The following is a 12,047-nucleotide window of genomic DNA, read 5'->3' on the forward strand; positions in this document are numbered from 1 at the left end:
TATTGCATTCCACTAATTTCGATACAAAATTTCTTCGGGCGTAACAACAAAAGCGATCGGTTCTAGGTAATATTGACCAGGCGTAATTCCAGTGCTGGCGACCAAGCGGCGTAGCATGTCGGGCGTAATGACCAATGAGTTTTTATTTGGGCGTTATTTTCATTTCATTAATTTTCTTCAAGGAAAAACGCTTGTTTGTACTTTTTGACATAAAATCACCAAGAGGATAGTGTTTTCTCCTAAAACAACGTAAAAGATTGAGTGCACACGCACAAAGTGTTAAATAGGAATTAGTTTTAGATTGTGAAACTTTGCAAGCGTTTTTCTCGATTCTAACATTTTGGATATCCGCCCTTTTCACATGTTGGTCTAGAAATGGAGTTTAAAGATTGCAACATGCGCTAGTATGGAGACGAAACGAAATTTCAAAAATTTGTCAATAATTTAAAATTAATCCTTTTGCAATGAAATTTTCTACAGCTCTTCTTGTATGCTAGACGAATAGTTAAAAAAAAAAATATTTGGTCCAAAATATTACAGATATTACGCTTTGACACCAGTGTGTATTTCCAGTGTGACTGTTATGCGGTTACATTCATAAATTTTAGCTAATGAGACAAAACGACTTGGTATTTGTTTCACATTTTGCAGAACAAACTTATAAAGTTCATTTGGGTGGATGAAAGTACTGATGATTGGGAAATGATCCCCGGTAATAACTCAATATTGGCAAAAAATGCAAATGTTACAATTATGCAGTTATGGGCAGTACTGCACTTTTATGATTTCGTATGGGATTTTGACATTTATTGGCCTTGAATTACGGATAGCCCCTAAAACTTCGTGGGCGATCATTTTGTAAAAGATGTAAATAAGGAGGAAAAACGATTATCTACAACAAAATCTTAACTAGGTACTTACTTGCATCCATGGGGTTCCTTTCTCGATGTCGTCCGAGGAATGTCACACTGCCAAACCAATCGAATCAAAGAACGAAGCGCAATGACGCTCACGAATGTTCCCATTTGATTGGATTAGCGTATGATCACCCGCGCTACCCGTGGAAGTTCTTATGCTACTTTGTTCGAGACTCATCAAGAAACCTCGCGCAAAGCAGCATCTGCCAATCCCGGAGGTAGCCACAGCAGCGATGAAAAGACCAAAGCGAAACGTACATCCGGTGGACTATCTTTTGCGAAGCGACGTCGAGACGGGGGGTATTCGGAATCCGAGAGGGAATCTTAATAGCTAATTCAATTGGAAAGATAGTTTATACCCACCTGCTACCTGAGCAAAAGCCGAGGTCCTGGACCAGACCTCGGATCATCATTTCCGTTTCTTCAATGGGACGATTGAACATCTTTATGCATCGTTACTCTGGCCACCCTAAAATTGGTTAGCGTTTCTGATTTGATTTATGCTTACCACTGAATTCCGGATTCCCTGGGCACAATCGAATCAACACTGGCACTCAACAAAACGATCGTTGTGCTCAATGCTTTGCGATAAAATGAGAATTCGGTGACTTACTTCTGCTCGAAGCAATCCACCCACAGTGACAAACGTTTTCGCGTTCCGTTGTATTGATTTGAAAGCGGAAAGTTACGACCGTTTGAGGACATTGACACCCGTGGAGATATGCAAGCGATGAGCTCGTTCAAACTCGACAAACCTTGTGGCAAGGCTGCTTGTGGCACTCCACTTCGTATTTAGAGAAGATAATAAGTTTTCATTTGAAGGGACATGTGATCGCTTATGTGCTAAATAGTTTTCATGGGGTAAGTGCCGTCCGTATTCATCCCGATCCGCGAGAATGTCGCCTCTTTGGTGACCCATTTCGGCTCGCGTATCGAAACTTTCAGGAGGGCTGGAGGGAAGGAGTATTGGCGGAAGTTGTCTGTACATGGCCTGGCCCTAAACGATTAGTTTGCTTAAATTGAATGATTTGATCAAATTTAAATAGAGATAATCGAAACACGCGAAGCTTAGCCTAATCCACCTGATCTTTGCTGAGGGGGAGTGCGCATTTTTCGAACGTACCTTTTCAATAAGACGTGATGTTCCCAAACTCGATGAATTCGCCTCTCGAACTTTCTTGAAATCACTTTTGTTTTCTGGGTAAATGCACTTTAAAATATCCTACTACTGAACTCACTACTTTTGGATAACTTTTCTTCACATTCAACCTTCACTTTTCACTGCACAAGCTGTGGTAGAAAAATAGTGGTTAGGCCTCCTCATATCCCCTCCTAAGCTGTGTATTTTTGTGTTAGTAGAAGTGTAGTGTGTGGTTTTGCCCTATTCTAGAATCAAAATTCAAACGGGGAAGCAAAGATCAAGTTTCTCAAATGCACGACATGGAATACTCAAGCGCTAGTACGACAACAACCCCCGCAGACGCCACTGATTCCCTCCGAAATGCTAGCATTGGTTCATACACCTACCTTGTGCTGCCTGGTCCGCTCCGGTGCCACTCTCCGCGTACGATTCACTGAATCCGGAAGCGCCAGCCTTAGGATCGTCACCTTCCGCGAAGTATGTTTCGTCATATTTGCTCATATCACCGTACGTTTCATCCTCAACGTAGTGAGCCGAATCGTCTTCTGCCTGATCGTGTTCCGTTGCTTCCTGTTCCGCTAGCGATTGTTCCTGCTCGTGTTCCGTTTCGATCGCCTCAACCTCGGACGGATCGTCGGCGTATTCCGGTTCCGCTTTGGGGTTTATCGTTTCGATTGGCATTTCAACGTATTCCGGTTCAGAGGATATCGAGGGCTGCGGGGTCGGCGTGATTTGCTTCACGATCTGAACGGTTTGGATTTGCGTCGGTTCGGAAGCTTCAAGCGGATCGGTTAGCTTGGCTCGTTTCATAACCTGGGTCGTTTGCTGCGGGGTGATCGAGGCTCGCTGCTGGATGGTCCGTTTCTGGGCTTGCGGGGTCGGTTGTTGGAGGATTTGCACTTGCTGCGGCACGCTGACCTGGGTGGTCACGGTGCTGCTGCTCGCGCTGGCAACGGAGGCAGGGGTGGAGGTGGCTTGAATTTGTACTACTTTCTCGTGATCGCTTCCGTCGTCCGAGTCCAGCTTGTAGGACTGGATTCGACTCCGCACGATCGGTTTCGCCCGCGGCGACGACGCCAGGGATGGAATGGTCGTCGAACTCGCCGACGGTAAGTGGGAGGCTTCTTTGGCGGGTGATGGTTGGGTGGGTGCGCTTTCTCCCTGTGTTGTGACGATGGAAAGGGGAAAGAAGAATTTCAGTTGAGAGAGAGAACACAAAGCCGCGTTGAAGAGAGGTAAACTTACCGTTTCAGTCAGTCCTTTAATTTGTAGCGCTTCCGCCGTACTGATGAACGCTGGCAGAGCATCCTGCTTCACGTTCACTTCTCCACAGTACATAAACTGGATGAGATCCTTCAGTGCCGAATGACTTACGTCCTTCAGGAAAACTAATGGGAGAAAGGGAGAAAAAAAGAGAACAATGAATATCGAGATTTCTATCGCAATGTTTTGAACTGGGACAATCGTTCAACAGGTATGAATCAGTTTTGTTGAAAATAATAAGGAAAATTTGATCACAGAGGTAGTGACAAAGGTGAGTGAACATATGAGTGAATTACTATCAGTTCTTTCGCACAGGTTTTGTAGAGGCCTGTCCATAAACTGCTTACACCGAAAAAATTGTAAAGTCTACGGCTCATACTAAATTCGAAAATTATGTATGAACAAAGCCTACGACGAGGAGGAAGAGAAGGGTCTGAGATTGCCAAAATTGAGTCTACGTTGTTTATGGACGACTCAAGCATGAACTAATGACTGTTCGATGACTGTTTCGTAGTTGGTACTCCGTAATAAGACCAGAACATTGAAAATTGCACAAGGAACCAACAAACGCAGCTGAGTAGTAGGAGTTCGAGTAGTAGGACGAACCCCGGAAGAATGGAAGAATGTCAAAAGGAACAATTTTAAACATTCACTAAGGAACTCCTGATGGAATCCCAGAGAACTTTTGGAGCTTGTGATCGCACATCAGTCCCATATTTACTGGGCGACATCTTCCCCAGATGGAAGTTTATTTCCATGAGAAATTTCAGGAGCAACCGCTAGGTAAACTAAGAACTTCTGGAGGTATTTCAAGTGATCGGATGTTTCTAGGGATAGCCAAGCGGAAGCATGTGAGATAACCTAGAGGTATTCCTGAAACATTCTAGGAGAGATCCCAGATGAAACTTCTTGGTGAAACCTTTGTGGAGGGTTAAAGGATCCCAGACAAAAAAAATCCTGAAGGAATTGCAGAAGAAGGAACTTCTTTTGGAAATCCCAAAGGAGCTGCAGGGGAGTCCTTCTCGGTGGAACTTCTGGACGGATTTTAGGAGGAACTTCAGTGAAAGCCCCATAAAAAAAGCTTTGTAGAATATGAATTTCCAAGAAACTACCAGGTCGAATTCTAGAAGAAAGGGCCGCAAAATGGTGAGTTGACAACCTGAAAGAAGCGTCCAACATAGAGTCCTCACAAGGCGCTGTTCATAGACACCGTTAAGGCCTGAAGTACACAGGGTCAATAATTGTTATTTGACAAGGAAAGCACTCAAGAAACAACAACTCAGTTTGACACTAATGAAAATTCGACCGGATCAAACAAGATGTTTGAGCATTGGTTTCTTTTTGGACAAATATTTGACCCTAACAGCTTAACTGGTTTATGGCCATCTCAGAACGCTAATAGGGCGCGATCATCCACCATTTTCAACAAACAACATAACTATGGGTATCAACACTTTTCATCCTGAACAGGGATTACTACACAGTAACATAGCATCACAATCACAGTCGAGAGCATGGTAGAGACCAACGTATCTAGCGGAATTTAACCATGAAACATTGCAAAGAATAATGGGAACCGCTCAGCAACGCCAACGTAGTGGTTGATTCGACACGAATTCCTTACAGCAAAAAAAACGGCAGCAGGCGATTGTGCCTGCTGAAGCGCAGGAGAGCGTGGATAGGAACGATATGCGGAGGTTTCATACATCTGTCCTAGGTGCGTGATGCAAGACTGCGCCGCCTCAGCAGAGAGGCAAAAGCAGAAGAGAAACGATAGCACAAAGCGAAATAAAGCGCAGGAAAGCATGAATAGGAACGATATGCGAAGGTTTTATACAACTGTCCATGACGCGCAGCAAAAGACTGCGCCAGTGCCCGCTACGCGCAAGGGCAGGAAGAGAAATATGGAAATATGCTCATACACAAACAACGGCGGCAACCAGGTGGAAAGAGCACTTCGAAAATTGTGTTGAACGGTAGCAATGAAGGTACACCGGCCGCGTGCCCTGTTCAACAGACTGAGACCTCTTCAGGAACCCTTGTTCGGTCAACACCAGGGCCGATGAACTTGGATTCACTGGTGATCGCCGACAACGACACCAACAGAGAAATTCAAAGACGCATTGTGGCAGGAAATCGAGCTTTCTTTGGACTCCGCAGAACTCTATGATCGAACAAAGTTCACCGTCACACGAAGTTTACTATCTACAAAACGCCTTCTATGGATACGAAGCATGGAGCCTACGTGTAAAGGACCTTTGAGTTTTCGAATGGAGCGTGTTGCGTACGATCTATGGCGGAGTGCAAATAGAAGACGGGATTTGGAGAAGGTGAAGAATGAACCACGAACTGCTTCAGCTTACTCAGAGAACCAACCATCGTCCACACCGCAAAAATTGGGAGGCTATGGTGGGCGGGATGTCGGACAGCAACCCGATTGAAATGGTACTCAAGAGCCATCCGACCGGTACAAGAAGACGAGGTGCGCAGCGAGCTAGGTGGGTCGATTAAGTGGAGGACGATTTGCGGATCCTTCGCAGAGTGCGGAACTGGAGAAGCACATCGATGGACCGAATAGAATGGAGACGACTCCTACGTACGGCACAGGACACTTATGCCGTAGTCTGACCGGTAAGGTGTAAGCGAATGATCCTTGACGAATTTCGGTAGTAGGTATAACTAGAAAACTCACTATCTGTTCATTTAAAGTACGAATCAGTGAAAAAAATCAACTTTGGCAGAGAATGTCAGTAAATGGTTTTCCGGCGAAACTGATTAGGCTGATACGTGCAACGCTGGATGGATCAAAATCAAGTGTTCGGATCGTATAAGTGTATAGTCTACCGCTGAAATAGGACAGCTTTGTCCAAACCTCTTTACCGACGCGTGCACGGTCAGAAAATTCGCACAAAACTGAGCTAAACTGGAGCAGCTCTAAAAATGAGTAAATTGCATTTCAATCGATAGCGCTGGCCCAAGTGCGAAAATCTCATCAGTTTAAGTCGTATAATATTCTTGATGATGTGAAGAATATTATACGACTTAAACCAGTTGGATTTTTGCACTTGGGCCAGCACTATCGCTGGAAATGCAATTTACTCATTTTTTAAGGACAGACTTGTAAGAATCCCAAAATGGCCGCCACAATGGCCGACTTTGGTACCTACTCACGATTTCGAGGGCACAAATCTCTTCGTAAACAAAACCAGCGCACCTGATCTTATTTTAAGCTTATTAAGAGTGAACAAGAACAAAATAATGAAATCCACTATTGTGTGAATCTTGGCTTCTTGAGATTTGTGCGTTTAAAATTCTGATGCACTGTTGAAGCGGGATTTCAAGACGTTTGTCCTTAAGCTGTTGCAGTTTAGCTCAGTTTTGTGTGAATCTTACTCATTTTAGAGTAACTTTTTCTTATGCGGCGGCTGATGCGTCGCGACCCATATTTTGGAAAGGTGGAAATATAGTGATGCCTTTTCAACTAGGACGAACGGGAAATCTAGAGGAATGGCAACACAGTCGCGCATCTTTATCGGCTTTGCGGACGATACTGATCTTGCCGACATCGATCGCAGGGGCAGTGGAGAGGACTTGCTCCTCTGAAAAAGGAGACGTCGAGGTTAGGCTTGACGTCGAAGTTGAAGTACATGAGTGCGGGAAGAGACAGAGGCAGGCCTAGTGGTGTTAGTACTGACATAGTGATTGATGGGGTTGGGGATGTGTTCGAAATTGTTGAAGACTTGGTTTATCTTGCGACATTTTCCGTGAAATGAAAAGACGTATTGCGGCGGCGAACAGAGCCTTTTGTGAACTGCGCAATCAGCTTAGGCCTCGTAATTTCCAAACTTATGTTTACAAAATCCGCTCTGTATAAGACGCTGATTCGATTCTACCGGTGGCTTTTTACGGTCACGCGGCGTGCACGTTTGAGTAAAGTGACCGCAAAGCTTCTAGCTTTCGGAGTTTTTTAGCACTAAAACACAGCGGAAATTCTCGGTGGGAAACTATAAAATGTGGTGCAGACGCATGAATGACGAGTTTTACCAAGTGTAGAAGGATCGCTTGATTGATTTGCCTTTATTATAGAGACATTCAGCCCTTGGCTGGTTTCTCTCTGTGTAGAAGAATGCGAATATGTTATTGTGGATATCGTATAAATAGACATACTTCAGTGGGCTGGATACGCAGTGCGAATGTTGGAAGAAAAAATAAATAGCGAAAGCAATATTCAGCAAAGAATTAGGAAGAGGTCAGCGACATCGGTCACCGTGAACGTGCGAGACCAACCGAGATTTCATATTTCTGGACTAACATTTGAATAGGACCTATCTGCATCCACCCACGCACTTGAACACCCTTATAAGGACAATCTTCAAGCTACATATCTCTGGTAAGGGTGTTGATGTGCGTAAATGGATACAGCTAGGTTCTACAGAGACAGAAATGTGTTTGTCTACATAATGCAGATAGGGATTTTTCAAATATTAGCCCAGATTTGTACACAATTTTGTTTGCAAGATGTTTGGAACCAAGGTTGCGACCATTCATTTGCAAAGATTTACATTCATTTGCTATTATCTCAGTTCAGAAGCATGCTATCGAAAAACAATGTATGGATGAATTTAACCTTGTAGTTTTATCTGAAAGTTTGCCGAATATCATTGGGGTCGCACACGCATTCCAAAGTCGTGAGCGAGCTGTGAAGGCAACTCTCCACGCGGTGAATGTAAATTTCATTCACGCTGTGGAAAGTTACCTTCACAACTCGCTCACGACTTTGGAATGCGTGTGCGACCCCAATGATATTCGGCAAACTTTCAGATAAAACTACAAGGTTAAATTCATCCACACATTGTTTTTCGATAGCTTGCTTCTGAACTGAGATAATAGCAAATGAATGGAAATCTTTGCAAATGAATGGTTGCAACCTTGTTTGGAACCAAACGCCTCTGGCTGGATGATTCGAGTGTTGTTCAATTTGCACTTTTTTGGGGAATGGGGTTCTTCAAAAGATGGAGAGAGTGGGCAAGGGGGTGGGGTTCTGGGATGAACAAATTTTGGTCTACAAGGTACATGAACAGGGCTCCAGTTAGCCTAGTGGTTAAGGCTATCGCAAATCCGGAGACGGCGGGTTCGATTCCCGTTCCAGATTCGGTCGGGAAATTTTTCTCGACTCCCTGGGCATAGCGTATCATTGTACTTGCCTCACAATATACAAAATCATGCAATGGCAGGCAAAGAAAGCCCTTCAATTAATAACTTTGGAAGTGCTCAAAGAACACAAAGTTGAAACGAGGCAGGCCAAGTCCCAGTGGGGACGAAGAGCCATGAAGAAGAAGGTACATAAACAGTCCATAGCACATTTGATAGAAATAATGGAAATTATAGTTTGTTTACATTTTCAGCCTAGGGCCTAGACAGAAACAACACAAACAGACGGAACACTTCCAACATTTTACGATTCAAATCATAGACACGGAAACATGTTCGCCGTTTGCCCAATGCCCAAAAGGACTGAGTTTAGTGAGTTTGACCAACCATCAACTAGGGGCGGTAGTGAATAAACGTCAAACTCGAACAAAATCGATGTGAGCGCCACGGATGGTCAGTTGGCCAACTATCAAATTTTAAAATAAACCGTTAAATCGGTGTGCCATGGGAATTATCAGAGTGCTATGTCTGTTTGTCCAAAGAAACATGTTTGCTTACAAAATGTTGATTTTGTAAACAGTTGAAGTTGAAAAGTAACCATTTTTGATAAATCAAGGTTATTTTCAAATTTTTGAGCATTCATCACTCGTAAAATTTTTGATACCGACATAAAAACTGTACATACTACAATTTAGTTTAACTTGATATGAGCATAAGAAGCATCCAGTTACGAAAATATCGACTTATGGAGAGCAAGTTTACAATTCCTAAAATTTGATTTAAAAACGTGATCCTGAACTGATTCATAACACTGTAAAACGATGATGCTCGAGACGCGAGCAAAGAGTAGTCTTCCACGAATTGGGTGTGTTACCTGGAGAAAACTCAAATCTACCCCCGATTCGCAGACTTTCTCTACCCAACGCGCATGACCGCTGAGGGAGAAGCACAGCTAAATCGATTTTCCCTGGGCTGAAATGAACGAAGACCGTGGAAAATCGATTTCGCCCAACTACCTCCGTCAGCTGCCCGGCTGACTACCCCCCAACGGGTAAAAGCAAAACGTTAAAAGAATACTTACTGAATGCGTGCTGGTTGGCAGGCATTTGGGTGAACATCTTCCGGAAGTACGGTGAGCATACCGATAGGATGAGTCTGTGTGCCTTAACTAATTGACCTTCGGCGGCCAGCGTGACGTCCACCAGGTCGCCCCGTACGAGGGATTCATGGAATCCAGCTGATAGGTTTGTGTTGAAATTGTTCCAACACAGTGAGAACTGTTCGTCGTCCGCCATCTTGTGGCGTGTGATTTGTTGGCTGCAGGCGAAGGAAGGAAAGGTAGGAAAAGACGAAAATGACCGTTAGCTGGTTATGCTGATGGTGATGCTTTGGCAATAATATGCTAAAAACCATGAAAAGAATTCTAACATTCAAGAACAAATAAAAAATGTAATTTTAGAATCACATAAAAAAAATCGACACCAGATGGAAAGCATCATTGATCGATTCACAAGCGCAGTAACCCGTTTAGGAAAAATCCCCCTAATTTGCTACGACGCAATAAATGGTACGCCATTACGCAGACTCCGACGCAAGGGCAAAGCGCCACGAAAAAAGGCGAAGAAAAATATTTACTTTTGAATTTAATTTCACGAAAATGCAACAACTTGTTTACCAATAACCGAAAATTAAAATCGAAAAAAAAAATCCCCACCGCCATTTTTTCGAAAGTGCTGAATTTCAGCAAATCGACCAACGCGCGCCGCGTTCGAATTTTTTTCATCGCCCCCCCAAGCATCATCGAATCGAGCCGCCATTTTCTTTTTCACCACACCAACACCCAAGCCAATCGGAGACGCGCGCACGAGCACGAACAGCTCGACATCGATTTTGCCTTTGGCTGGCGCGACCGACGACGACGACTGTACTAAAGTGGTGAAAAACCATCATGGCGACCCATTTTCGAGCGCCCGGGTGGCGTAGCCCTAGCGTTCGCCCCCTCATACTATCACTGCCCCCGCGCACCAAAATTCACGATTTTCACGAATTTCCCCCATCTACTCACCTCGCTATACACTTTGCACTTGGTTTCGTGCAATTTCACGGTGGAAAATACTTTCACGTTTCAGATAACTTATGGCGTTGGAACGCCGCCTTGCGACATGGACGACAGATACACACGTCTGCTCTTGAGCACGGTCACTTCTTGAATGAGGGCTTTTCGCCGACCAAGCGCGAATCGAGCTCCTCCCGGGCGAGTCGAGAGCAGACGCGCAGGCAGAAAATGAAAATCGAGCGCGAGAGAGTTGGCGAGAGCGAAAGCTTTTTGATCACGGTAAAAAATTTCACATATCTTTCGTATCCTGTTAGATGAGATTGTTTTCTCCAAAGCATCTGCAGATCATGTCACATTTTCAATAAAAAGGTGTAAACATATGAAAACCTTACAAAATTGCTGTGTTCTGTGCTTCTCAAAATAATTTTCCATCGAACGTTATTTTGGTGCTTACCTGGATGCTGATGAATTCTCCTTAGCGTGTAAATTAGGTAAAAATGAGAGAGAGCTTTCGCCCAAGCAGGGCTACTTCAAAATTCAAATGCCAACTGTAGCATTGAAATGTTTCAGACGCTCAAACGGTTGACTAGGGTGAACCCGATGAGGGCGATACATTTTAACATCAGCATTTATTAAATATTAAATGCTTAAAAATTTATCTTACATCTAACTAGCATTTATTATCTAATATTTATTTAACTAGCATTTGTTATCTAATGTTTAACTAATTTAAAAATCTCGAGAAAACCTCCTGGAAGGGTGACACTAGTTTTTCAAAATCGAAATTTCCAAAAATAAATCCGAAAAAACGGTAAAACCAGCAAAACTTTTCTATCAGCTTTATTTTTGGGAAACTTCGGTTTGGCAAAACTAGTGTCGCCCCCTGAAAAGCTCACACACACTTTCGGAAAGACCTTTTCAAATCATTTTTGAAATCTAATAGCTGAAATCTCGGCTAAAAACCATAATATAGTCATAAACCTACCATGGGAGCGACTGCTTTGCTTTTTTTTTCAATGGATGAACGGAAAACATGAAGTGCTGCCTGGAGTGCTGTAAGAAATTGATTTATAATTTTACGAAGTTCGGTATTGAATATCTTAGTTATGGAACAATTAATGGTGATGTATCTATTGCAGACTGCAGAAATCGTAGAGTTTTGCCTGTTGTCGAACAACTTACAGCAAAATGTGCAGTTACCGTGTATCCAGATCTTTCAACGGAACCTGCGGGATGCTGTTGGAATTGTCACCACACTTGCTGCTTTTCGGATCCTTGTTCCGGGCTAGAAATTTTGTCCCACAAATCTGAATGGGTTTCACAAAAAAAAAACAAGCAAAACTCTGGGGAGCGGATATGATTTGCCAGGTAGGATCATCGATTCAGCGGTTGACTTCACCGTAAGCAGCGATGAGTATTATGGGTTCGGTTGGAAATAGAAAAAAACATGCTTTGACAAAAATGTTTTTGCTAATGTTGCGTTGTTTACAAAATACACCGGAAGTGACGCACACAGCGC

General features: G+C 43.5%; 1 protein-coding gene across 1 annotated transcript; it reads right to left on the bottom strand.

Moving 5' to 3' along the window:
- Window positions 1-946: 946 nt before the first annotated feature.
- Window positions 947-10,696, bottom strand: LOC109404132 (modifier of mdg4). Its single transcript, XM_062843275.1, has 4 exons — window positions 10,538-10,696; window positions 9,554-9,789; window positions 3,304-3,446; window positions 947-3,219 (listed from the first exon to the last, which is right to left on the bottom strand). The coding sequence occupies exons 2-4, from the start codon at window positions 9,765-9,767 to the stop codon at window positions 2,422-2,424; spliced, it is 1,155 nt and encodes a 384-aa protein (XP_062699259.1). The 5' UTR covers window positions 9,768-9,789; window positions 10,538-10,696; the 3' UTR covers window positions 947-2,421.
- Between the last annotated feature and the right edge of the window lie 1,351 nt (window positions 10,697-12,047).

The sequence above is a fragment of the Aedes albopictus genome, unplaced genomic scaffold (genome assembly GCF_035046485.1).
Source record: "Aedes albopictus strain Foshan unplaced genomic scaffold, AalbF5 HiC_scaffold_128, whole genome shotgun sequence".
Taxonomy (NCBI): domain Eukaryota; kingdom Metazoa; phylum Arthropoda; class Insecta; order Diptera; family Culicidae; genus Aedes; species Aedes albopictus.

Excerpts from the sequence above, each read along its gene's own strand:
- LOC109404132 (XM_062843275.1), bottom strand. The coding sequence starts at position 9,767 with ATGGCGGACGACGAACAGTTCTCACTGTGTTGGAACAATTTCAACACA. Across the intron at positions 3,447-9,553 it reads TGCCAACCAGCACGCATTCA|TTTTCCTGAAGGACGTAAGT; the intron begins GTAAGTATTCTT and ends TTCTCCCATTAG. Across the intron at positions 3,220-3,303 it reads TTAAAGGACTGACTGAAACG|GGAGAAAGCGCACCCACCCA; the intron begins GTAAGTTTACCT and ends GTCACAACACAG.